Raw genomic sequence first — 26,100 nt, 5'->3', positions numbered from 1 at the left:
TCCCACCTGGACAAAAGGAACACCTATGGGAGAATGCAATTCATTGACTACAGCTCAGCGTTCAACACCGTAGTGCCCTCAAAGCTCATCACTAAGCTAAGGATCCTGGGACTAAACACATCCCTCTGCAACTGGATCCTGGACTTCCTGTCGGGCCACCCCTAGGTGGTCAGGGTAGGTAGCAACACATCTGCATCTTGAGAGCTTCAAATTCCTTGGTGTCCACATCAACAACAAACTAAAATGGTCCAAACACACCAAGACAGTCGTGAAGAGGGCATGACAAAGCATATTCCCCCTCAGGAAAAAACGATGGGTCCTGAGATCCTCAAAAGGTGCTGCACCATCGAGAGCATGTTGACTGATTGCATCACTGCCTGGTATGTCAACTGCTCGGCCTCCGACCGCCAGGCACTACAGAGAGTAGTGCATACGAGTACATCACTGGGGCAAAGCTTCCTGCCATCCAGGACCTCTACACCAGGCGGTGTCAGAGGAAAGCCCTGAAAATTGTCAGACCCCAGCCACCCCAGTCATAGACTGTTCTCTCTACTAATGCATATCAAGCAGTACCAAGTGCCAAGTCTAGGACAACAGTTTTTATCCTCAAGCCTTAAGACTCCTGAACAGGTAATCAAATGGCTTCCCGGACTATTTGCATTGTGTTCCTCCCCCAACCCCTCTTTTACGCTGCTGCTACTCTCTGTTCATATGTATAGTCACTGTGTATAGTCACACCTGTTGTATTCAGCATTTCACTGTGAGGTCTACTACACCTGTTGTATTCAGCATTTCACTGTGCTACTACACCTGTTGTATTCAGCATTTCACTGTGAGGTCTAAAGTTGTATTCTTTCCTCTAAGGTCATCCCTGTTGTATTCAGCATTTCACTGTGAGGTCTACTACACCAGGCAGCATTTCACTGTGGTCTAGTTGTATTCAGCATTTCACTGTAAGGTCTACTACACCTGTTGTACATTTACATTTACATTTAAGTCATTTAGCAGACGCCTTATCCAGAGCCACTTACAAATTGTATTCAGCATTTCACTGTGAGGTCTACTACACCTGTTGTATTCAGCATTTCACTGTGAGGTCTACTACACCTGTTGTATTCAGCATATCACTGTGACAACACCTGTTGTATTCAGTATTTCACTCTACTACACCATTCAGCATTTCACTGTGAGGTCTACCACACCTGTTGTATTCAGCATTTCACTGTAAGGTCTACTACACCTGTTGTATTCAGCATTTCACTGTGAGGTCTATTTGTATTCAGCATGTAAGGTCTACTACCCTGTTGTATTCAGCATTTCACTGTAAGGTCTACTACACCTGTTGTATTCAGCATTTCACTGTAAGGTCTACTACACCTGTTGTACATTTACATTTACATTTAAGTCATTTAGCAGACGCTCTTATCCAGAGCCACTTACAAATTGTATTCAGCATTTCACTGTGAGGTCTACTACACCTGTTGTATTCAGCATTTCACTGTGAGGTCTACTACACCTGTTGTATTCAGCATATCACTGTGAGGTCTACTACACCTGTTGTATTCAGCATTTCACTGTGAGGTCTACTACACCTGTTGTATTCAGCATTTCACTGTGAGGTCTACCACACCTGTTGTATTCAGCATTTCACTGTAAGGTCTACTACACCTGTTGTATTCAGCATTTCACTGTGAGGTCTACCACACCTGTTGTATTCAGCATTTCACTGTAAGGTCTACTACAACTGTTGTATTCAGCATTTCACTGTAAGGTCTACTACACCTGTTGTATTCAGCATTTCACTGTAAGGTCTACTACACCTGTTGTATTCAGCATTTCACTGTAAGGTCTACTACACCTGTTGTATTCAGCATTTCACTGTGAGGTCTACTACACCTGTTGTATTCAGCATTTCACTGTAAGGTCTACTACACCTGTTGTATTCAGCATTTCACTGTGAGGTCTACTACACCTGTTGTATTCAGCATTTCACTGTAAGGTCTACTACACCTGTTGTATTCGGCGCACATGACAAATAAACTTTGATTTGATAATTTCACAGTAAAAATGTCTGATGCTGTTGTAAGATAAGACACAGACGTGTTTGGGCAGACCCACTCCAGTAGAGAGAGGTGTTCAGTGTGCAAGTTCGGCAAACAGAGATTAATTATTACAATAAGAGCATAAACGTTATGTTACACATTCAGTATACTTATTAGGCTACATTATTGGAAAATGATTACATTATACATGCGAAAGTTTACATTATTAGCTACTATTACATGTAGTGATGGGGAGGAAATGGATAGTTACATATCGGGATATTTAGTTGATGATATGTCGTATTGTTTTGACAATCACAATATTATTTTCTCTCTACATTTCCAATGTTGAACTACCCTAATTAAACAAGTATTTACGCTGCAGTTGAACAGTGTGGGCGACATGCAGTTCCAACGTCATGTGTTTTTTATTTATTGAAAACGACTGGTTTCTTCAGCACCCGAAGGATAGCCCACAATTACACAGATGTTCGTGTGTAATTGTGGGGTTATTATTTGGGTGCTAAATCTTATAGCTTAATTTGTATTTTTTATATCTAAAAACGTGTATGTACTATTGGAACTCCCAGTCCGCTCACACTAGTCGCAGCTCAACTCCGTCCTAAATGGTTGAATTAGATATAACTACCCCAACCTGTCACTCAATAACATAGTAATGATAATAAAACCATGCATATTGCCTCGTGGTGGCGTTTCCTCTGTGGGTCATATGTGCAACAATAGTCCACCATTACAAAACACACATGTAGACTGGGACAAGATCCTGACGGCCTTGGCGCCAAACTCCAGCCTCGCTGCATGCTGGGGAATTACAGCGCTGAGGCGTCTGAAATCAAACAACTCCACCATTCGGTCTGTTTGCTATGATAAAAATATCACTTCATTTAGTGGTCGAAGACATTTTTTCCAAGGACTAAAATGAATTGAGACGTGAACAGGTTTCAGTATGGATGTGACCGAGCACCACATTCGTCATTTTAGCGAAATACGAGGCTGAAGTCCTTGTGTGAGAGGAAGGCAGCAGGCCCCACAGTCCGGCTTGTAGACTACATACTGGGCATGCCTTGCCACACTGAGACACAACACAAGCAGATTGTTCAGCAACCTTACCTTGGGATCCGCGGTAAATTATGCAGCTTATTGCGATTCGTGAATGCTTTCACCAAATTCCTCACATATAAACACGGCACTCTTAGTACAACTATTTTTTTTGTTCCTGTATTATTTCTTCTTTCCACACTGAATATTTCCCAGGGCTAGCAGCAATCTCTCCTCACCAACACACAACAGCCCTATTGAAAACCAACAAAGATCTGTAGAAAAGAACCAAGATAGACCACAGCCCGTCGTTTCAAACGGGAACGAATGAGTCATAGTGGGCAGAGCCAAGCCCGAGCTAGCGAGATCCTATTGACCAACATTTGCATATTTCCATTAGGGAACGCCTACTGTGTGGAGTGCGCGTGTGTAATAATTCGTCTTTGCACTCCTAAACAATGCATTTTCCCCCCGTAACTTTGACAAAGACTAAAGTCTACAAAAAGTAGTCCACTTTGTTCGTGACATATTTTAGTTTTGGAAACTATATTGAGATCAAATGTGTAATCGGTGAAAAAATTTGCAGAATATCCGCCAAAATCCATCTCGTTCCATCTTCTCCCACTGCCGGCCACTAGGTTTCCTCGCTTCACGTTTATCCCATCCAGTGAAATATATGTCTCATTGTTCTATCTGTGGTACCACCCTATCCAAGTATGGGTAGCTGCATCCAAATATGGCGACCAGAGAATGGAGAGTGGGTTTGTCGAAAGTCGTCGCTGCGTTGTATCCGCCTGCCGACATGAAGCTCCTCTTACTGAATACCACCAAGGATCTGTAGAAGAAAACCAAGATAGACCACAGCCCGTCGTTTCAAATGGGAATTATTGAGTCATAGTGGGCAGAGCCAAGCACGATGTAGCAAGATCCCATTGGAGCGTTCTAAGCCAATATTTGCATATTTCAGTTAGGGAACGCCTACTCTGATGTGCACTCAATTCGCCTTTCCACACCTTCTAAACAACGCATTTTTTTTTAAAGCTTTGACCAAAGGGTAAAGTCAACAGAACATTTTGTCCACTCTGTTCGTAACAGATTACAGTTTTGTGAACAGAAAACTGTATTGAGATCAAATGTTTAATCGATGAGAATATTAGCAGAATATCGGCCCAAATTTATCTTGTCCCATATTTGGTAGTGAGTGGAAAACTCCAAGCGGATGCTTCACATTTCTACATCCGGTAAAATATCTATCTCATTGTTCTGTCTGTGCTATCACTAACATGTCGCTAGATGTAGCTAACTTGGCTGTTTTTTTTCTCTCACACGATTTTATTTAAAGTAGGATAGCAGCCTACACAAGAAATAACTAATATTGATAACCATCTAGATGTTATCTTGAAACATACAATCTACTACTCAATGGGGAGGGCATGAACGGTAACACTTTCTCTACTGTTTGACAAGCACTACTGTCCGGCAACGGCGTGGGAAGTAGCAACCAAGTAGCCAATATCAGGGTGGCAGTCACAGTAAGCACAGGCATACAACGCATGAAGCAACAGTAAATAACACTCGTCAGATATATAAATGCAACATGTGAAGTGTTGGTCCCATGTTTCATTAGCTGAAATAAAAGATCACAGAAATGTTCCATAAGTACAAAAAGCTTATGATCATTCCTCCTCTGCCAAGATAATCCATCCACCTGACAGGTGTGGCATATCAAGAAGCTGATTAAACAGCATGATTATTAAAGAGGTGCAGCTTGTGCTGGGGACAATACAAGGCCACTCTAAATGTGCAGTTTAGTCCCACAACATAATGCCACAGATGTCTCAAGTTTTGAGGGAGGGTGCAATTGGCATGCTGACTGCAGGAATGTCCACCAGAGCTGTTGGCAGATCATTTTATGTTAATTTCTCTACCATACGCTGTCTCCAATGTAGTTTTAGAGAATTTGGCAGTACGTCCAACCGGCCTCACAACCGCAGGCCACGTGTATGGCGTTGTTTAGGAGAGCGTTTTTTCCTGATGTCAATGTTGTGAACAGAGTGGTGGGGTTATGGAATGGACAGGCATAAGCTACAAACACATTTGCATTTTATCGATGGCAATTTGAATGCACAAAAATAGTGACATCCTGAGGCCCATTTTTTAAGGTACCTGTGACCAACAGATGCATATCTGTATTCCCAGCCGTGTAAAAATCCATAGATTAGGGCCTAAAGTTTTAAATGAACTGTAACTAAGTAAAATCAATGACATTGTTGCAGTATATAATTATTTGTGTAGAACTAATAGTGAAACATGTCACAGATGAATCCTCTGGCAGAAAAACAGAGGTCCAATCTCTCGTGGTATGGTAGCTCATTGTACGATAGTTGCATGGTAATAAACTGAATAGAGAAAAACCCCACTCAATCAAAACCGTCTAACCTATAGCAGAGCGCTTTGAATACACACACCTTTCCACACCTACTACTTTCCTTTTGTCACACCCACACTCAGGTCGGCATATCAGGTCGGCAACTGCCCCTTCTAACTAGCAGCTGGGTCCTAGACTTCGCCCAGTTTAGGGCTGATCTGGGTTTCCTAACTGGCCCCCGGTGGTGATTTGGCCCCTCCATTGGACATGACTGTAAAAACATCAAATCAGCTCCAAGTGATTTTAATTTTGGAAATCTGTTCCAAAGTATTACCACTCATAAGCAAGGTTTGAAATAATGATGTTTTAGTCAAATTGTATATCTGTCCGTCAGTTTGCAGGCGAACAATTATGTTCCAGCCCCCTGACCACTCAAGAAAAAACAAAGTATGAATAATTTAAAATTCTTCATACTTAAGCAAACCAGACAGCACATTTTTCTTGGTTTTTATTTTACTTTATGGATAGCCAGGGGCACAATCCACAGTCAAGACAATTTACAAATGATGCATGTGTTTAGACAAAATAACAGTGGTCAGTCACATGGACATTCAGGAACCGGGCCCACGAGAGAGCGCGTCAGCAATGACGTTATCAGTCCCCCGGAAGTGCCGCACATCAAGATAGTATTTATTTTTTGCAAGCATTCCATCTCATTATCCTCTGATTAGGACACATGTACCTCAAAAAGGTGAGAGGGTTATGGTCAGTGTAGACCACAAGAGGTACTACTCCCGACCCGACATACACCTCGAAGTGTTGTAGCGTCCATATGAGTGCTAGCGCTTCTTTTTCAGTGACCGAGTAGTTCAACTGATAATGGTTCAACGTTTTGGAAAATAAACTAACCCAGACACATCTGCTTGCAGCAAGACTGCACCTGCCCCCACATGACTAGCATCCACTTGCAAGGTAAATGACAAATCCACGCGAGGAGCAGCCAGCACCGGGGTTGAGGTAAGAAACCTCTTTGCATCTTCAAAAGCCTGTTGACAATGAGAAGACCAGACGTAAACAGTCTTAGCTTTCAGCAGATCTGTCAAGGGAGCGACCACAGTAGAGAAGTTCCTACAAAAACTACAGTAATAACCAATCATTCCCAATAAGCGTATCCGTTCCTTTAGTAGTTGGTGGTGGAAAAGCATCAATAGCCACCACTTTAGCCCGAACAGGACGCACTTCACCCTGCCCAGCCACCTTTCCAAGGTATGTAACGGTCGCCTGAGCAAACTCACATTTAGCCAGATTGATCGTGAGGCGACCCGCAGCGGTCGAACAAGTCTTTAATACGGGACACGTGTTCCTCCCATGCATCTGCATATTTCACTACATCGTCCAGATAAACAGCGCACCCGGTCAGACCGGAGACAACCCTGTTCATAAGTCGCTGAAAAGTGGCAGGTGCATTACGCAGGCCGAAACTCATAACCAAATACAGACCACAGGGTGTAATAAAGGCAGAGATGCCACATGCCCTACTCGTCAGTGGCACCTGTCAGTGGCACCTGCCTGCAGCCCTTTAACAGGTCACAAACTTAGCTGCTCCGACCTGATCAACGCAGTCCTCCATCCGAGGAAGAGAAAATTAAGCTGGCTTAGTGACACTTTACCTTACAAAATCTGTTTGGTTTACTGACCAAGATACAGGGAGAAGCCCAACTGGAGAAAGAAGGCTCTCCTATCTTACTCTCCAGCCTGTACCTGACCTCAGCATCCAGACAATGCAGTTTCTCTGAAGACACTCTATAGAACCGCTGACGAATGGGGTCAGCATTTCCAACGTCAATATCATGTTCTATTAAGTTTGTACGTGGATCAGAAAACAAACCTGGAAATCTCTGAATCAGACCAACCATCTCTTTCCGCCCATCAACAGGTAGGTGAGTGAGAAGACTGTCTAAAAGTGTGTCTCTGAATTTTTCAATCTACCCTGAAGTATGCAATCGTCGGGACCAGGAACATCTTTCTCCCCATGCACGGAACTAGCATGGCAAGACCCCAGTGGAATGACGGTGTCGGCCAAAAGAACAGGTTTATTGTCCTCTGTAGACTCCCACTGTTCGGCCTCAGAGGAACGTGCATAGTAGTGTTAACACATTTACATGGCACAGCTGGTGTGCTTTTCTCCGTTCTGGAGTGACAACTAGATAGTTTTGCTCAGTGTACTAGCGCACCACTGTATATGGACCTTGAAACTTGGCTTGAAAAGGAGAACCAACAATTGGCAGCAGAGCAAGAACCTGGTCACCTGGACTAAAGTGACGAGGCTCAGTTCGCCGATCAGATATGCCCTTCATTCTCTCCTGTGAAGATGATAGCTTCTCTTTAGCCACTTCACCAGCGGTGTACAGGTCTCACACATAAGATAGCAGGGACTGAGGGGGCTCAGGAGACTTCCAGTCATCCTGGAGAACAGATAAATATATATATATCCCATTTAGCAGACGCTTTTGTCCAAAGCGACTTACAAGTCGGCTGGGGCCACTACTTTTTACAGATGGGTGGCCCTAGCGGGAATCGAACCCACGACGCTTGGCGTTGCAAGCGCCATGCTCTACCGACTGAGCCACACAGGACCCAGATAGAAGTCCACGCACCCTATGTCCAAACTCAAGGTCATTTGGACTGAAACCCGTGCTCTCCTGTGAAACCTCCCTAGCGGCTAACAGTAACCAAGGCAACCACTCCTTCCAATCCTTATCCATCTCAGTACAATAAGTTCTCAAATACTTAAGTGTTTGATGGAAACGTTCCAGTGCTCCTTGACTTTGAGCGTGATAGGCTCTAGACAAATTGTGTTTAATATGGAGCTGTTGGAGAACCTGACCAAACAGATTAGAGGTAAAATTACATCCTTGATCACTCTGAATTACCTTAAGGATTCCAAACAGTGAGAGAAACTGAGTTAAAGCTTTTAACACAGATTTAGTTGTGATAGATCGAAGAGGATAGGCAGCAGGAAACCTAGTGGTCTGACACATCACAGTGAACAGGTAACTGCTACCCTTTTTAGAACGAGGAGGAGGACCAACAGTCAAATCAGACACTCAAAAGGTTGGCTGGGTACAGGAATAGGAAACAGTGGTACCAGCTTAATAGCTTGATTAGGTTTACCAGTTAATTGACAGGTGTGACAAGTTGATGAACTCAGAAACATCCCTCTTTAACCTAGTCCAAAAGAAATCTTAATATGCAATTGTAGGTTTTACTCACACCCATATGTCCAGCAACGTTGTTGTGGGAAGTTGTCAACACCAACTCACAAAGCTTAACTGGTACACCAACCCTAACTAATCACCTCCCCAAGAAAGCAATTACCACGAGACACCCACTTTCTCATCAGGACATCCTCTTGGAGAAAATAGCCATGGGCAACATCTCCCAACTGTCCCACAGGCACAATTTGGTCACGCAGCTCTTCTAATGTGGGGTCAGTCCGTTGCGCATTGATTAGATTGGCGCGGGATACAGATAACGAGAACGCACCCCCACAACAACCTCACCTTTCACCAGTTCAGAATCCAACATCAGTTTATGCAATGGAACTGACAGACTGGTCAAACCTATTCCCCTAATTAGAACACAATTCCCCGAATCAGTCTCAGCAGAGAAGGGTAACACACTCCAACATAAACGATTCAGAGGCACCTGTGTCTCTCAGGATCTTCACTAGCACTAGGTTCTTACTTCTTCTTATTTTATTAATTTTCTTACCTTTATTTAACTGGGCAAGTCAGTTAAGAACAAATTCTTATTTTCAATGACGGCCTAGGAACAGTGGGTTAACTGCCTGTTCAGGGGCAGAATGACAGATTTGTACTTTGTCAGCTCTGGGATTTGAACTTGCAACCTTCCGGTCCAACGCTCTAACCACTAGACTACCCTGCCGCCCCATGAACCAAAGTATCTCGGTGAGTAAGTCCCAAATCTCACCGAACGCCCCCACTCACGCCGAATATGGGGCTCTGCAAAAACACCGCCGGTTCAGCGACAGTCTTCAGTTTTCGTTCGTTAATGTGCTTGGCTATACGGCCAGTTCATATCGTTGAAGGTAACCTCAGGGACCAGTTCATATTGTTGAAGGTAACCTCAGGGACCAATTCATATCGTTGGCGGTAACCTCAGGGACCAGTTCATATCTTTGGCAGTAACCTCAGGGACCGGTTCATATCGTTGGCGGTAACCTCAGGGACCAGTTCATATCGTTGGCGGTAACCTCAGGGACCAGTTCATATCGTTGGCGGTAACCTCAGGGACCAGTTCATATCGTTGGAGATAAGCCTCAGGGACCAGTTCATATCGTTGGAGGTAAGCCTCAGGAACCAGTTCATATCATTGGCAGTAAGCCTCAGGGACCAGTTCATATCGTTGGCGGTAACCTCAGGGACCAGTTCATATCGTTGGCGGTAACCTCAGGGACCAGTTCATATCGTTGGAGGTAACCTCAGGGATCAGTTCATATCGTTGGCGGTAACCTCAGGGACCAGTTCATATCGTTGGCGGTAACCTCAGGGACCAGTTCATATCATTGGCGGTAACCTCAGGGACCAGTTCATATCGTTGAAGGTAAGCCTCAGGGACCAGTTCATATCGTTGGCGGTAAGCCTCAGGGACCAGTTCATATCGTTGGCGGTAAGCCTCAGGGAGCAGTTCATATCGTTGGCGGTAAGACTCAGGGACCAGTTCATATCGTTGGCGGTAACCTCAGGGACCAGTTCATATCGTTGAAGGTAACCTCAGGGACCAGTTCATATCGTTGGCGGTAACCTCAGGGACCAGTTCATATCGTTGAAGGTAACCTCAGGGACCAGTTCATATCGTTGGCGGTAACCTCAGCGACCAGTTCATATCGTTGGTGGTAAGCCTCAGGGACCAGTTCATATCGTTGGCGGTAACCTCAGGGACCAGTTCATATCATTGGCGGTAAGCCTCAGGGACCAGGTCATATCGTTGGCGGTAACCTCAGGGACCAGTTCATATCGTTGGAGGTAACCTCAGGGACCAGTTCTTATAGTTGAAGGTAACCTCAGGGACCAGTTCATATCGTTGGCGGTAACCTCAGGGACCAGTTCATATCGTTGGCGGTAACCTCAGGGACCAGTTCATATCGTTGGAGGTAACCTCAGGGACCAGTTCATATCGTTGGCGGTAACCTCAGGGAGCAGTTCATATCGTTGAAGGTAAGCCTCAGGGACCAGTTCATATCGTTGGCGGTAACCTCAGGGACCAGTTCATATCGTTGGAGATAAGCCTCAGGGACCAGTTCATATCGTTGGCGGTAACCTCAGGGACCAGTTCATATCGTTGGCGGTAACCTCAGCGACCAGTTCATATCGTTGGCGGTAAGCCTCAGGGACCAGTTCATATCGTTGGCGGTAACCTCAGGGACCAGTTCATATCGTTGGCGGTAACCTCAGGGACCAGTTCATATCGTTGGAGGTAACCTCAGGGACCAGTTCATATCGTTGGTGGTAACCTCAGGGAGCAGTTCATATCGTTGAAGGTAAGCCTCAGGGACCAGTTCATATCGTTGGCGGTAACCTCAGGGACCAGTTCATATCGTTGGAGATAAGCCTCAGGGACCAGTTCATATCGTTGGCGGTAACCTCAGGGACCAGTTCATATCGTTGGCGGTAACCTCAGCGACCAGTTCATATCGTTGGCGGTAAGCCTCAGGGACCAGTTCATATCGTTGGCGGTAACCTCAGGGACCAGTTCATATCGTTGGAGGTAACCTCAGGGACCAGTTCATATCGTTGGCGGTAACCTCAGGGAGCAGTTCATATCGTTGAAGGTAAGCCTCAGGGACCAGTTCATATCGTTGGCGGTAACCTCAGGGACCAGTTCATATCGTTGGAGATAAGCCTCAGGGACCAGTTCATATCGTTGAAGGTAAGCCTCAGGGACCAGTTCATATCGTTGGCGGTAACCTCAGGGACCAGTTCATATCGTTGGAGATAAGCCTCAGGGACCAGTTCATATCGTTGGCGGTAACCTCAGGGACCAGTTCATATCGTTGGCGGTAACCTCAGCGACCAGTTCATATCGTTGGCGGTAAGCCTCAGGGACCAGTTCATATCGTTGGCGGTAAGCCTCAGGGACCAGTTCATATCGTTGGCGGTAACCTCAGGGACCAGTTCATATCGTTGGTGGTAACCTCAGGGACCAGTTCATATCGTTGGAGGTAACCTCAGGGACCAGTTCATATCGTTGGTGGTAACCTCAGGGAGCAGTTCATATCGTTGAAGGTAAGCCTCAGGGACCAGTTCATATCGTTGGCGGTAACCTCAGGGACCAGTTCATATCGTTGGAGATAAGCCTCAGGGACCAGTTCATATCGTTGGCGGTAACCTCAGGGACCAGTTCATATCGTTGGCGGTAACCTCAGCGACCAGTTCATATCATTGGCGGTAAGCCTCAGGGACCAGTTCATATCGTTGGCGGTAAGCCTCAGGGACCAGTTCATATCGTTGGCGGTAACCTCAGGGACCAGTTCATATCGTTGGCGGTAACCAAGGCAACAACCGTAAGTTCCCAACAATATCAAATGTGTCCGGGGCACGACCAAAAGAGGAACGAACCCTAGGTAAATCTGGGTCACCTTCCCAGAGCAAACTCTCCCCTGAGAGCTTTCCTTCCCTAACCAGCTCTAGCCGCTCTTGTTGCAGCTTGATTTTAGCACGCTCCAAATCTTGTTTAAACACCAATTACTTTTCATACTTCCCACGATCATGCTCTAGCGTCCCACGATCATGCTCTAGCGTTCCCACGATCATTAGCTAGCGTCCCACGATCATGCGCCAGCTGTAACAGAAGCAGTTCTTTCTGCTGTTCAAAAAGAAGGCTACTCGGACTAGCCGATGGAGCGGCCATTGTAACGTTATGGGGAGACGGCGAGTCCTCAGCAGAGGCTGGCCCAGTGGAAACTTCAAGAATACCACTCCATCAGATTCACCTTCAATATTAACCTAATAGAATGTTTTAGACATTTATCACTAATTTGTGTTACTAAAGTGCGTTTTCTGATCAGTTTAATAACATTCTTAGGGAATGTGACTTTGGGAAAGGTAATCTTAATGGGAGATTTTAATATTAATTATGAAGACAAGTCTTGTAGGAAAACCCTCAAACGGATCACTAATACCTTTGACCTTATACAGCTAGTTAAAGGGCCAACCAGGGTGACTTGTTGCTCTAAAACACAGATGGATTTGGTGTTCAGTAATAAACCAGAGAGAGTGACTCAATCATTCAATATGGTTACTGGGCTATCTGATCATAAACTGACACGTATAGCCAGAAAGCTGTCTAAGAGCAGGTTTAACCTCTCTACTGCTAGAAAGCCGGATCAACTCAGAATACCTAAGAGTGAATTAAACTATTATGAAAACGCAATTAAGGGAATTAACTGGAATGATCTCTTGTCCTATACAGACGTGGAAGCTGATAGTCAGGTTTTTCTATCCACAATCCAGACTACAATAAATGGCTTCCTAAACAAAATCAAATCCAAACCTGGCCAAAAGAGCACTTCCTTGGCTAAATGGAGAAATCTGGAAATTGATGAAAGAACGAGATTATGCTCTAAAAATAGCCCTAAGATCCAAATTGGAGCATGACAGACGTAGGTTTACCATGTTGAGACATAAGGTGATGAAAGAAATCAAACAGGCCAAGGCAAACTTTTTTATTAACATAATTGGTGAAGCAAAGGGAAATTCTAAACTGATCTGGGAGAATCTAAAAAGTTAACAGGGAAAGACCATAGGAACACTGCAAAAAGACTAGAAATCATGGTGAATAACAATCTAACACAGGATGCAGTCGAAATAGCAATAGCCTTCAATTCCTACTTTATTGACTCTGTCAGGGTACTGACACAGAACCCCTCCACTGGTTTCTTGGGCTCAGTGCTAGTGAATGACACTCAACCTGTCTTCATCATAAGGGAGGTTTCTGAGTCAAAGGTGAACAAGGTGATTAGCTCACTAAAGAACTCTAAAGCCAAAGATGTGTTTGTGCTGGACTCTACCTTTCTTAAAAACTACAAAGAGTCATTCATTGGCCCCATTACTAAGGTCACCAACACAACTATTGGTCTCGGGGTGTTTCCAAGGGTATGGAAGTCGGCCATAATAACGGCCATCTTTAAATCAGGTGACCCTGCTGACGTGAGTAACTACAGGCCCATTAGTATACTACCTGTGGTGTCAAAGGTTGTTGAAATGTGTATAGCAGAACAACTGATTGCCCACCTCAACAACAGCCCCTTCACATTACACTCCATGCAGTTTGGCTTCAGAGCGAAACACTCCACAGAAACGGCCAACTGCTTTCTTCTGGAAAATGTGAAGTCCAAGATGGACAAAGGGGGCGTTGTTGAGGCTGTGTTTCTGGACCTAAGGAAGGCTTCTGATACTGTTAACCATGAGATTTTCATCACAAAATTGTCCAAGTTCAACTTTTCCCTGATGCCTTTAGATGGATGAAATCATACCTTGAAGGCAGAACTCAGTGTGTCAGAGTGAGCAATGAGCTGTCGCCCACTCTTAGCTATGATGTGGGCGTGCCCCAAGTGTCCATACTGGGGCCCCTCCTGTTCAGCCTGTACATTAATGATCTGCCTTCTGTCTGTACTGGGTCTGAAGTTCAAATGTATGCAGATGATACAGTGATATATGTGCATGCAAAGAGCAAACAACAAGCTGCACAAGAACTCACTCTGTAATGGTCCAGGTTACAAAGTGGCTCAGTGACTCACTACTGTAATGGTCCAGGTTACAAAGTGGCTCAGTGACTCGTGTTTGCATGTTCTTCACAAAGAGGGCAACAGATGCTACTGAGCCAGATGTCTATGTGTCAGGGGAGAAGCTCCAGGTGGTATCGGATTTTAAGTACCTTGGCATCATACTTAATTCCAACCTCTCTTTTAAAAAGCATGTGAAAAAGGTAATTCAAATAACCAAATTCAACCTAGCTCATTTCTGATTTATACGAAATTGTTTGACTAGAAGTAGCAAAACTGTACTTCAAATCTATGATACTCCCCCACTTAACATACTGCTTGACTAGTTGGGCCCAAGCTTGCTGTACAACATTAAGACCTATTCAGTCTGTCTACAAACTGCCTCTCAAAGTGATTGATAGGAAGCCCAATAGCCATCATCACTGTTACATCCTCAGAAAGCATGAGCTCCTGAGTTGGGAAAATCTTGTGCAATACACCGACGCATGTCTTGTATTCAAGATCCTAAATGGCCTGGCTCCTCCCCCTCCACTCAGTATTTTTGTTAAACAGAAAACCCAAACATATGGCAGCAGATCCACAAGGTCTGCCATGAGAGGTGACTATATAGTTCCCTTAAGGAAAAACACCTTTAGTAAATCTGCATTCTTTGTGAGAGCTTCCCATGTCTGGAATACACTGCCACCAGACACACATAACTACACCACATATCACACTTTCACAAAATGCATGAAGACATGGCTAAAGGTCAATCAGATTTGTGAACATGGTCCCTAGCTGTGTGTTGCCACTTTCCATGTTGCCTGTAGCTTGTGAGGTGTGGAAACACTGTTGATTTTATGAATTTTGTCTTGCTGCTTTTTGTTCTATATTGCTCTGTCTGTATGCTATGTCTTGCTTGTTCTATGTTGCTCTGTCTGTATGCTATGTCTTGCTTGTCCTATGTTGCTCTGTCTGTATGCTATGTCTTGCTTGTTCTATGTTGCTCTGTCTGTATTCTACGTCTTGCTTGTCCTATGTTGCTCTGTCTGTATGCTATCTCTTGCTTGTCCTATGTTGCTATTGTCTATATTGTAATTGTTTTTAATAACCTGCCCAGGGACTGTGGTTGAAAATTAGCCGTCTGGCTAAAACCGGCACTTTTACTAAAACGTTGATTAATGTGCAATGTCCCTGTAAAAATAAACTAAACTCAACTATTTCAAGCTGGTAGTGTTCAGCAACCTTCAACAGTTGTTCTTTAGTACATAACTAACAGTTCCTCTGATGGGAAATGAATTAACTCGTCTATATTAGACACCATAGTCAGAAGTAAATACCCAAACAATTCTTGCTCTTCTTTGCTGAACACATCAGACTGGACCACAACCAGAGAAATGACAATGACACTGGGCACCACAAAAGACAGCTGAAATATCTATGGCGCTTCCCCAAAACCTACCATAACTCAACCCAAGGAAATAACCACCCAGCACACTAGCAGATTCCCCCAAGCCACAGATGTGCCCCCGAAACAACTGCTCAGTCCAGACACCACACAAACAACAAAACTAACCATGCCCAAAATGAAACATCACTAAGCCTAACAGGGGGAAAAAGGCTATAGCTCCGGGTAGCAAGTGTCACTACCCTACCTAAATCTCCCACTGAGGTACACAGCCGACTGTACTTGGACCGATGTCCCAACAGCTAGTAGAGCAAGAGTCTCCAGCCTGGGCAGGGGCCTGGAAACTAACCAATGTACTCTCTCCAACACAGCACACAACCAACTATCCACAGCAGTGGCAAGTTAACCAAACAAACAAAGGCAACCAGTACAACTCAAACAAAAGATGCAAACAAAGCCCCTACAGAGTTTAAGTTACATTCACATTTTCTCCCAAACACACACAACCCACATACTAGTAAGCAAATGAAACTAGTATTAGTCCTTCATAAATCAATAAAGTTCTTTTTGCCAAAATGTCAGATGGGCCCCACTTGTCACAAACCGGCTCAAAGCCCGTAACTAAAATATATTTATCTAAAGTAAACTAAATATAATGAACAATGGTGTGTAATCAGTAGTGTACGTGAGTGGTTGCATGCACACATGGGATAATGAGGGGTGTTGAAAAGTGCCAACGCAAACAGTCACAAAAACCACTGCCACAACCAAAATCTGTGTCTGCATGAAGAGTCTCCTCGATGAATGGGGAAGAGGTGCATTTATCCCGGGACACACCCGGGCCCAGGTCTGTCCCATTTCGCTGACGACCCTCCCGGCTCCGTCCACTGACACCCTATTAAGGAAAACAAGAGCAAAGAGAAAGAATCCGGCAGACAGAGTGGGAGGGGCATCACACTGACCAGAGAGGTTCTGTTGATAAGTGTGTGAATTGGACCATTTTCTGTCCTGCTAAGCATTCAGAATGTAACGAGTACCTTTGGGTGTCAGGGAACATGTAAGTAAGAAGGTACATTATTTTCTTTAGGAATGTAGTGAAGTAAAAGTTGACAAAAATATAAATAGTAAAGTACTGATACCCCAAAAACGATGTAAGTAGTACTTTAAAGTAATTCTACTTAAGTACTTTACACCACTGGATATGGCACATCATACAACAATGTGGAAATGTATGCATGTTATGAAACTTAAAAGGACAGCAAAGTATCTGTTTCAGTCAACAAGTAAACATTTGCTTCTGACACAAAAAACATATAATTGTAGAGAAATGTCAACAGACTAGTTTTAATCAAGATGTTTAGGATGAAAGTTTAAGGGTTCGTGTGCCCGCCTGTTTCATTACAATATCTTCCAACCAGGTGAACCCCAGTTTATAATCCAGAAGTTACCTTGGGCATTATGAGTGAAAGAAAGAGACCCGGCTCTATATATTTGACTCGTTTTGACCCACTGACACCACCCCCGGTTAGAGGGGAATAAAGCAGCCCAAGAATTAACACAGGAACTATACTGTATATGAATATACTGTACATACGATATGACAAGAGCTGCACCAACAGTAATAAAGGACTGTATAAAGGACATATCATCCCTGAACATGTTTACAGGTTACAAGCTATACAGAGGACATATCATCCCTGAACATGTTTACAGGTTACAAGCTATACAGAGGACATATCATCCCTGAACATGTTTACAGGTTACAAGCGATACAGAGGACATATCATCCCTGAACATGTTTACAAGCTATACAGAGGACATATCATCCCTGAACATGTTTACAAGCTATACAGAGGACATATCATCCCTGAACATGTTTACAGGTTACAAGCTATACAGAGGACATATCATCCCTGAACATGTTTATGGGTTACAAGCTATACAGAGGACATATCATCCCTGAACATGTTTGTTTACAGGTTACAAGCTATACAGAGGAAGCATAAATAAAGCAATAACTAAGTATTGAGAACAATATGTATGTCACACAACTCACTTTGGGCATGCACACCATCCCACAAGTCCAGAGATATGAGTGAGTCCAGTTGTTGATGGGCAGAGTGCTCTCTGCCACTGCTTGAGGAAGACTGACAGTTTTGTGTGCCCATGTTGCTCTCTGCCACTGCTTGAGGGAGACTGACAGTTTTGTGTTGCCTGTATAGTCAAGAGAGTGGCCAGATGTCCGGCCCCCGAGCAACCTCTCAGAGCACTAGCCAGCAGCATACCACCTGCATCCCACTGCTGGCTCTGAAGCTAAACCGTGTTTGTACTGGTCAGTTCCTGGATGGAAGACCAGATGCTGCTGGAGGTGGTGTTGGAGGGCCAGTCGAAGGCACTGTTCCTTTGGTCTAAATAAAATATCACAATGCCCCAGGGCAGTGATTGGGGACATTGCCCTGTGTAGGATGCCATCTTTTGTGTATCCTGACTCTCTGTGGTCACTAAAGATATCACGGCACTTATTGTAGGGGGGTGTCCTGGTTAAATTCCCAATCTGGCCCTCATACCATCATGGCCACCTAATAAACCCCAGCTTCCAATTGGCTCTTTCATCCCCCCTGTAACTATTCCCCAGGTGGTTGCTGTAAATGAGAATGTGTTCTCAGTCAACCAACCTAGTACAATATAGCACCCTACAGTCCACCAAGTCCTCACATCCTGTGAGCATTGGGCCAGAAACCAAAATGTTGCTGGTTTGAATCCTTAAGCCAACTAGGTAAAATAAAAATAAACTGAAAATGTGTCCATGAGAAAGGCAATTAGCCCTAATTGCTCTGGATAAGATGTGATAAATTACCACACTGTACAAAAAACATTCACCAAGAGTTTGTAGCATAAAACACATTTCCATCCACAGATTTTAGGAGTGTAGTCATACTGTATAAAAAAATAATAATAACTATATTGGAAACAGGAAGTTTCGGCACAATTTCATAAATGCAGACAGATAATTTGTCCATTTAACATGGTGAGACCTTTTAGTGTCGGTAAAATCTATTACCCAAGAAATAGTGGTGGAAACGCCTTTATGGGGAAATATTGATATAATCACCTGCATATCAAGGTAAAGTTGGAGTCACACGAGTACATGGGGTTCTACGACTCAGCAAACCATGCAGTTTATTACAGATGAAATCAATGATCAACTTCAGAGGGTGGTACGAAGTGCACAGTGATGCTCTTCTCCAATAAATGGAGGGTCTTATTCTGGTGACGATCGATGCTTTACTGCTGCTTGACTAATAAAAATATTAAAATCGATAAAAATCTCATCATGCAGACGAGCCCAGTGGTTCCCAAACTGCGGGGAACTCAGTCCGGCTGTAAACTTCCTCTTGAGAGTTGTAATAGTAGAAAGCACAAGGTGGTGCATCACCAGTTCCTCTTAGAGAGATATTTATAACTTGTCAGAAATGTCCAGATCAACCCGCCTACAGATCAGTTAGGTTTTTAGCACATAGATATCGTTGTATTTTTTGTCACTCAAATATCCCATAAATACACATGAGACAGGGCAAAAATGTATAGAATTCCAAGAAAATGTGCTTTAAAACAGCAAATTATTCTTTGCATCACACCGACAAGATGTGTAGAATTGCAGGTAATAAACTTTAAAACTGTGTGAACAGATGTCTTGAACAGTTCTTGAACAGATGGTGTCATGAACAGTTCTTGAACAGATGGTGTCATGAACAGATCTTGAACAGATGGTGTCATGAACAGATCTTGAACAGATGGTGTCATGAACAGATCTTGAACAGATGGTGTCATGAACAGATCTTGAACAGATGGTGTCATGAACAGTTCTTGATCTGCAACAAGTCCATCAGGTGCAAACATTCCACTGGTGGGAAAATGTGGATATTTTCATTACGCGGATTCTAGAATATTCCCATAGAAATCACATCGCCAATTGGATGAAAAATCAAGCTGCTGAGAAGGTAGTGTAAATCAGAAACATCTCCCACAGTAAAATCTCAAACACAACACATACAAATGGATCTTTAATATATTAGTAATGACATGTTCATTTGATTCTACAGAGATACAATAGGAAACATTCAGCAATACAAAGTCCCAATCAGATCATTCCTTCAACAAATACAAAATGTTAAAGTATACCGTGCTTCCCAAACGGCACCCTAGTCCTTTTATAGTGCACTACCCTGGGCAATAGTAGAGGACGAGGGCGCCATTTGAGAAGCAGGAATTTCATCACAGGGATGAGATTCTGTCCCAAAGAAAACAACATTACCACCTCTCTTCCTGTCTGGTCCCATAGAAAACAACATTACCACCTCTCTTCCTGTCTGGTCCCATAGAAAACAACATTACCACCTCTCTTCCTGTCTGGTCCCATAGAAAACAACATTACCACCTCTCTTCCTGTCTGGTCCCATAGCAAACAACATTACCACCTCTCTTCCTGTCTGGTCCCATAGAAAACAACATTACCACCTCTCTTCCTGTCTTCAATACATTCTAAATGCTTTCTAAGAACATTTATTTAATTCACCCCTCCCCCACAAAAAAACAAAACAACTAAAATATGTGAAATAATTATTTACATAATAGGTGTAGTCTACATTGGTGTAACCAGAGTGTTGCAGGTACAACCTGAATTATGTGGCTTCAGGTGTCTATTTGTGCACACCAACTGTAGCAAAACATTTTTAGGTAGGTCTCCTCCCCATTTTCTCCCGCTTTCTTCTGTTTATTTCCTAGTGAATACACCCCTGTACTCAATCACAGCATTGTCCAATCAGCTATTTACACCAGTATCACCCTGACAACGTTTCTGGAAACAACACAGGTAACTCAGGTAACCACTAAGGAAGTCCCGGTGTCTTGCTGCTCAACCAAACACACAAACTAATGGGTTATTGCTATTGGTTGGGACATCCCTACCCTAAACCTAAGTTGAAAGCCTTGCACATATGGCACCGAATGGGGATTTAGCGTTCGTCTGTTGATCGTTCAGCGCACTGTGTTTTAGGGACCACCCTTTATAGACGTCTGACCACAGACACATTTCACCCGATTCGACATGTCAAATCTGTGTGCACTCGGTTCACAAATGACGTTCAGAGGGGCCAAGTACTCTGGGCCAGAGAACACTACTGCTGTGTCTGAGCCCTTAACCTCGAACCGCACCTTAACCCTTACCTAGACTAGTTTAAATTTCAACTTGAATGGGATGACAGAGTTGGGACGTCCCAAGCATCCCAAATAGCAAGGACCCTAACAAATACCGAAGAGAAAACACATGATGTACGGGGTAAAGTTTCCCCTCGGAACAGATCTTGGATCAGCTCTTCACCTCCACAAACCCTAACATAAAACAGTGGGGGAAATGCAAAACTGATTCAAGATCAGAATCTAGGGGCAATTTCACTCTACACCGATCATTCACCACAATGGTTTCAATGTGTGTTACACACACACACACACACACACACACACACACACACACACACACAGCAAAATTACCTAACAGAACAGCGAAAACCAAAATATACACAATATAAACAAGAATACTTTCTTGAATTTCAAGAAATTTGAATAGCCAAATAACTAATACAGCGTTCCCCCCCCTGGCTGCTCGTTATAACTAATGAACCTGTCCTTCTCCACTATGTTGATTAACCTGTCCTTCTCCGCTACCTACCATCACTATGTTGAATAACCTGTCCTTCTCCGCTACCTACCATCACTATGTTGAATAACCTGTCCTTCTCCGCTACCTACAATCACTATGTTGAATAACCTGTCCTTCTCCACTACCTACAATCACTATGTTGAATAACCTGTCCTTCTCCGCTACCTACCATCACTATGTTGATTAACCTGTCCTTCTCCACTACCTACCATCACTATGTTGAATAACCTGTCCTTCTCCGCTACCTACTAGTATAAAAAATATAACAAAAAAAATCCTTGGTTGTGTAGTAAGTTGATTGTCATACAGTGACTCAATCACAAGCCCATCTGCATGTCAGCAAAGTTGAAGAAGTTGTCCACATCTCGAGAGGAAGTATTTCTGTTGTCTGAAACAAACACCTGCAGGGAATAGGACAGAGTTACTTCACATACAGGTACTATATTATTAGCTAGTTCAGTTCTGACTAACACTTTCAGTACAATTGATAAAATCCTGAGATCTTTTTAAAATGGTATTTTACCAGGTTAGTTTCACTGACATTAAAACAATAAATGTAAAAAAGTATATAAATAAATTCTCCCCAATTTCGTATTATCCAACTGGTAGCTACAGTCTTGTCTCATCGCTGCAACTTCTGTACGGACTCGGGAGAGGCGAAGGTCGAGAGCCGTGCATCCTCCGAAACACGACCCGACCAAGTCGCACTGCTTCTTGACACAATGACCGCTTAGCCTGGAAGCCAGCCGCACCAATGTGTCGGAGGAAACACCGTGCACCTGGCGACCATGTTAGCGTGCACTGCACCCGGTCCACCACAGGAGTTGCCAGTGCACGATGAGACAAGGACATCCCTGCCGACCAAACTCTCCCCTAACCCGGACGACGCTGGGTCAATTGTGCGCCGCCCCATGGGTCTCCCGGTCGCGGCAGGCTGCGGCAGAGCCTGGACTAGAACCAGTAACACAGCTAGCACTGAGATGCAGTGCCTTAGACCACTGTGCCACTCAGTAGGCCCAACAATAAATGTTTTGTCTAGAGAGGTCAGGAATGCTGTTACCTTGGTTCCACTGAACATGTCACTGGCCATGCTCTTGCAGGCCTCCACTACCCCGTCTCCATTCAACTCCAGAGCTGTCACTGGGCCTGTGGCAACAAGAGATGCAGTTCAGAAATGCATGCCTAATCATCATAAGCACTAAACCAACTCATTAACACAATTCTTTCCTTCAACTATGAGGATCTTACCCCCCTTTCTCTTGGTTCAAAGGTCATCATACATTACAGAGAACCAGAAACAGCAAACCGTCTGCCCTAGCCTCAAACCGATGTCTGCCCTAGCCTCAAACCGATGTCTGCCCTATCCTCAAACCGATGTCTGCCCTAGCCTCAAACCGATGTCTGCCCTAGCCTCAAACCGATGTCTGCCCTAGCCTCAAACCGATGTCTGCCCTAGCCTCAAACCGATGTCTGCCCTAGCCTCAAACCGATGTCTGCCCTAGCCTCAAACCGATGTCTGCCCTAGCCTCAAACCGATGTCTGCCCTAGCCTCAAACCGATGTCTGCCCTAGCCTCAAACCGATGTCTGCCCTAGCCTCAAACCGATGTCTGCCCTAGCCTCAAACCGATGTCTGCCCTAGCCTCAAACCGATGTCTGCCCTAGCCTCAAACCGATGTCTGCCCTAGCCTCAAACCAACTATTGAATGATTAACCCAGATGATATGCAGATTGTCTGCAGGCCCTGGTCAAAAGTAGTGCCCTATATAGGGAATAAGGAGGGACAGTCTGTCTTCCTTACCGTTGGCGATCCACTCGAGGAGTCCCTCTGCATCGTTCTGGAACACTCTGCTGACGTCCTCGGGGCGCATGGACACTTCCTTAGTCTGGATCAGCACAAACCCTTTCCCAGAGGCCTGGAGTTAATACAGACAGGAAGCAATGACACTGTTAAACCCTTTCCCAGAGGCCTGGAGTTAATACAGACAGGAAGCAATGACACCGTTAATCCCTTTCCCAGAGGCCTGGAGTTAATACAGACAGGAATCAATGACACCGTTAATCCCTTTCCCAGAGGCCTGGAGTTAATACAGACAGGAAGCAATGACACCGTTAATCCCTTTCCCAGAGGCCTGGAGTTAATACAGACAGGAAGCAATGACACCGTTAAACCCTTTCCCAGAGGCCTGGAGTTAATACAGACAGGAAGCAATGACACCGTTAATCCCTTTCCCAGAGGCCTGGAGTTAATACAGACAGGAAGCAATGACACCGTTAATCCCTTTCCCAGAGAGGCCTGGAGTTAATACAGACAGGAAGCAATGACACCGTTAAACCCTTTCCCAGAGGCCTGGAGTTAATACAGACAGGAAGCAATGACACCGTTAAACCCTTTCCCAGAGGCCTGGAGTTAATACAGACAGGAAGCAATGACACCGTTAAACCCTTTCCCAGAGGCCTGGAGTTAATACAGACAGGAAGCAATGACACCGTTAAACCCTTTCCCAGAGGCCTGGAGTTGATACAGACAGGAAGCAATGACACCGTTAATCCCTTTCCCAGAGGCCTGGAGTTAATACAGACAGGAAGCAATGACACCGTCAAACCCTTTCCCAGAGGCCTGGAGTTAATACAGACAGGAAGCAATGACACCGTTAAACCCTTTCCCAGAGGCCTGGAGTTAATACAGACAGGAAGCAATGACACCGTTAAACCCTTTCCCAGAGGCCTGGAGTTAATACAGACAGGAATCAATGACACCGTTAATCCCTTTCCCAGAGGCCTGGAGTTAATACAGACAGGAAGCAATGACACCGTTAATCCCTTTCCCAGAGGCCAACTACATTCAATGTGGGGGACAAAATTGAGGCTACGATTAAAAGTTGGAGATCTTCTCTGTCTGCATTAACAAGGACAACACAAAGGTCTTTCCATCATTGTATGATTTTTTGTGTGCAAATAAACTCAAGCATACGGACAATGTCAAATGCGATATAGCGAAGCACCTGAGTGAGTTGGGTGTGCAATTATGCAGGTACTTTCCCGAAACGGACGACAACAGGATTCGTTTATCCCTTTCATGCCCTGCCTCCAGTCCACTCACCGATATCTGAACCTCATCGAAAGACTCTTCAGAAGCCACTGACAGATTTCTGGATGGGGCTGCGCTCAGAGTATCCTGCCTTGGCAAATCGTGCTGTTAAGACATTGATGCCCTTTGCAACCATGTACCTATGTGAGAGTGGATTCTCGGCCCTCACTGGCATGAAAACTAAATACAGGCACAGACTGTGTGGAAAATGATTGAAGACTGAGACTCTCTCCAATACAACCCAACATTGTAGAGTTATGTGCATCCTTTCAAGCACACCCTTCTCATTAATCTGTGGTGAGTTATTCACAATTTTTTGATGAACAACTAATGTTTCATATGTAAGATGGTTAAATGAAGAGCAGAATTGTTGATTATTATCATTTGTGCCCTGGTCCTATAAGAGCTCGTCACTTCCCTTCAGCCGGGTAGTGACAAAAACCCTCATTCAGATGTTTAATAAATGTGTTGTATAGTGTGTGTGTGCTGCAGGCTTACAATGATGCCAAAAACAACATTTGAGTGTGCGCTGACCCTGGTGCGAGAGGGGGTACAGCTGGAGGTTGAATGTTTGAAGGGGTAGGGGACTGTAAGCAGTTTGGGAACATCTGCTGTAGTGTATTTTACAGATGAGGTGAAGAGCTTACCACAGCTTAATAAGATCAACCAGTTGGGTGACTAGTAAACAATGATGGGTGACTAGACTAGTAAACAATGACGACCCACCGACAGACTAGTAAACAATGACGACCCACCGACAGACTAGTAAACAATGACGACCCACCGACAGACTAGTAAACAATGACGACCCCGACAGACTAGTAAACAATGGCAGCCCACCCCCCCCCGACAGACTAGTAAACAATGACGACCCCCTAGACAGACTAGTAAACAATGACGACCCCCCCGACAGACTAGTAAACACCCCGACAGACTAGTAAACAATGACCCCCCGACAGACTAGTAAACAATGACGACCCCCACGACAGACTAGTAAACAATGATTTACAGACCCCCCGACAGACTAGTAAACAATGACGACCCCGACAGACTAGTAAACAATGACGACCCCCGACAGACTAGTAAACAATGACGACCCCCGACAGACTAGTAAACAATGACGACCCCCGACAGACTAGTAAACAATGGCGACCCCGACAGACTAGTAAACAATGACGACCCCCGACAGACTAGTAAACAATGACGACCCCGACAGACTAGTAAACAATGACCCCCGACACTAGTAAGCCACCGACAGACTAGTAAACAATGACGACCCCCGACAGACTAGTAAACAATGACGACCCCCCGACAGACTAGTAAACAATGACGACCCACCGACAGACTAGTAAACAATGACGACCCACCGACAGACTAGTAAACAATGACGACCCACCGACAGACTAGTAAACAATGACGACCCACCGACAGACTAGTAAACAATGACGACCCACCGACAGACTAGTAAACAATGACGACCCACCGACAGACTAGTAAACAATGACGACCCACCGACAGACTAGTAAACAATGACGACCCACCGACAGACTAGTAAACAATGATGACCCACCGACACCAACAGACTAGTAAACAATGATGACCCACCAACAGACTAGTAAACAATGATGAC

General features: G+C 44.4%; 2 protein-coding genes across 2 annotated transcripts in view; both read right to left on the bottom strand.

Moving 5' to 3' along the window:
- Positions 1 to 3,936, bottom strand: part of LOC135533115 (protein Jade-3-like) — a 45,381-nt gene extending 41,445 nt beyond the window's left edge. Inside the window, exon 1 of the mRNA XM_064960525.1 lies at positions 3,174 to 3,936. The gene's annotated coding sequence lies outside the window, so the exon portion shown is untranslated. The remainder of the gene's footprint in view (positions 1 to 3,173) is intronic.
- Positions 3,937 to 19,713: 15,777 nt separating this feature from the next.
- On the bottom strand, positions 19,714 to 23,335 carry LOC135533114 (protein XRP2-like). Its single transcript, XM_064960524.1, has 3 exons — positions 23,181 to 23,335; positions 22,442 to 22,527; positions 19,714 to 21,782 (listed from the first exon to the last, which is right to left on the bottom strand). Exons 1-3 carry the CDS (start codon positions 23,248 to 23,250, stop codon positions 21,699 to 21,701), a joined length of 240 nt encoding a protein of 79 aa, XP_064816596.1. The 5' UTR covers positions 23,251 to 23,335; the 3' UTR covers positions 19,714 to 21,698.
- Between the last annotated feature and the right edge of the window lie 2,765 nt (positions 23,336 to 26,100).

The sequence above is a fragment of the Oncorhynchus masou genome, unplaced genomic scaffold (genome assembly GCF_036934945.1).
Source record: "Oncorhynchus masou masou isolate Uvic2021 unplaced genomic scaffold, UVic_Omas_1.1 unplaced_scaffold_2226, whole genome shotgun sequence".
In the NCBI taxonomy this organism is placed as follows: Eukaryota; Metazoa; Chordata; class Actinopteri; order Salmoniformes; family Salmonidae; genus Oncorhynchus; species Oncorhynchus masou.
This window is presented reverse-complemented; position numbering and strand designations above follow the sequence as displayed.

What these genes read in the sequence shown, in the direction of transcription:
- LOC135533114 (XM_064960524.1), bottom strand. Translation starts at nt 23,250, where the DNA reads ATGCGCCCCGAGGACGTCAGCAGAGTGTTCCAGAACGATGCAGAGGGA. An exon ending in CCTCGAGTGGATCGCCAACG is followed by an intron (nt 22,528 to 23,180) that starts GTAAGGAAGACA and finishes TTGTTGCCACAG; the next exon opens with GCCCAGTGACAGCTCTGGAG. An exon ending in ACATGTTCAGTGGAACCAAG is followed by an intron (nt 21,783 to 22,441) that starts GTAACAGCATTC and finishes TATTCCCTGCAG; the next exon opens with GTGTTTGTTTCAGACAACAG.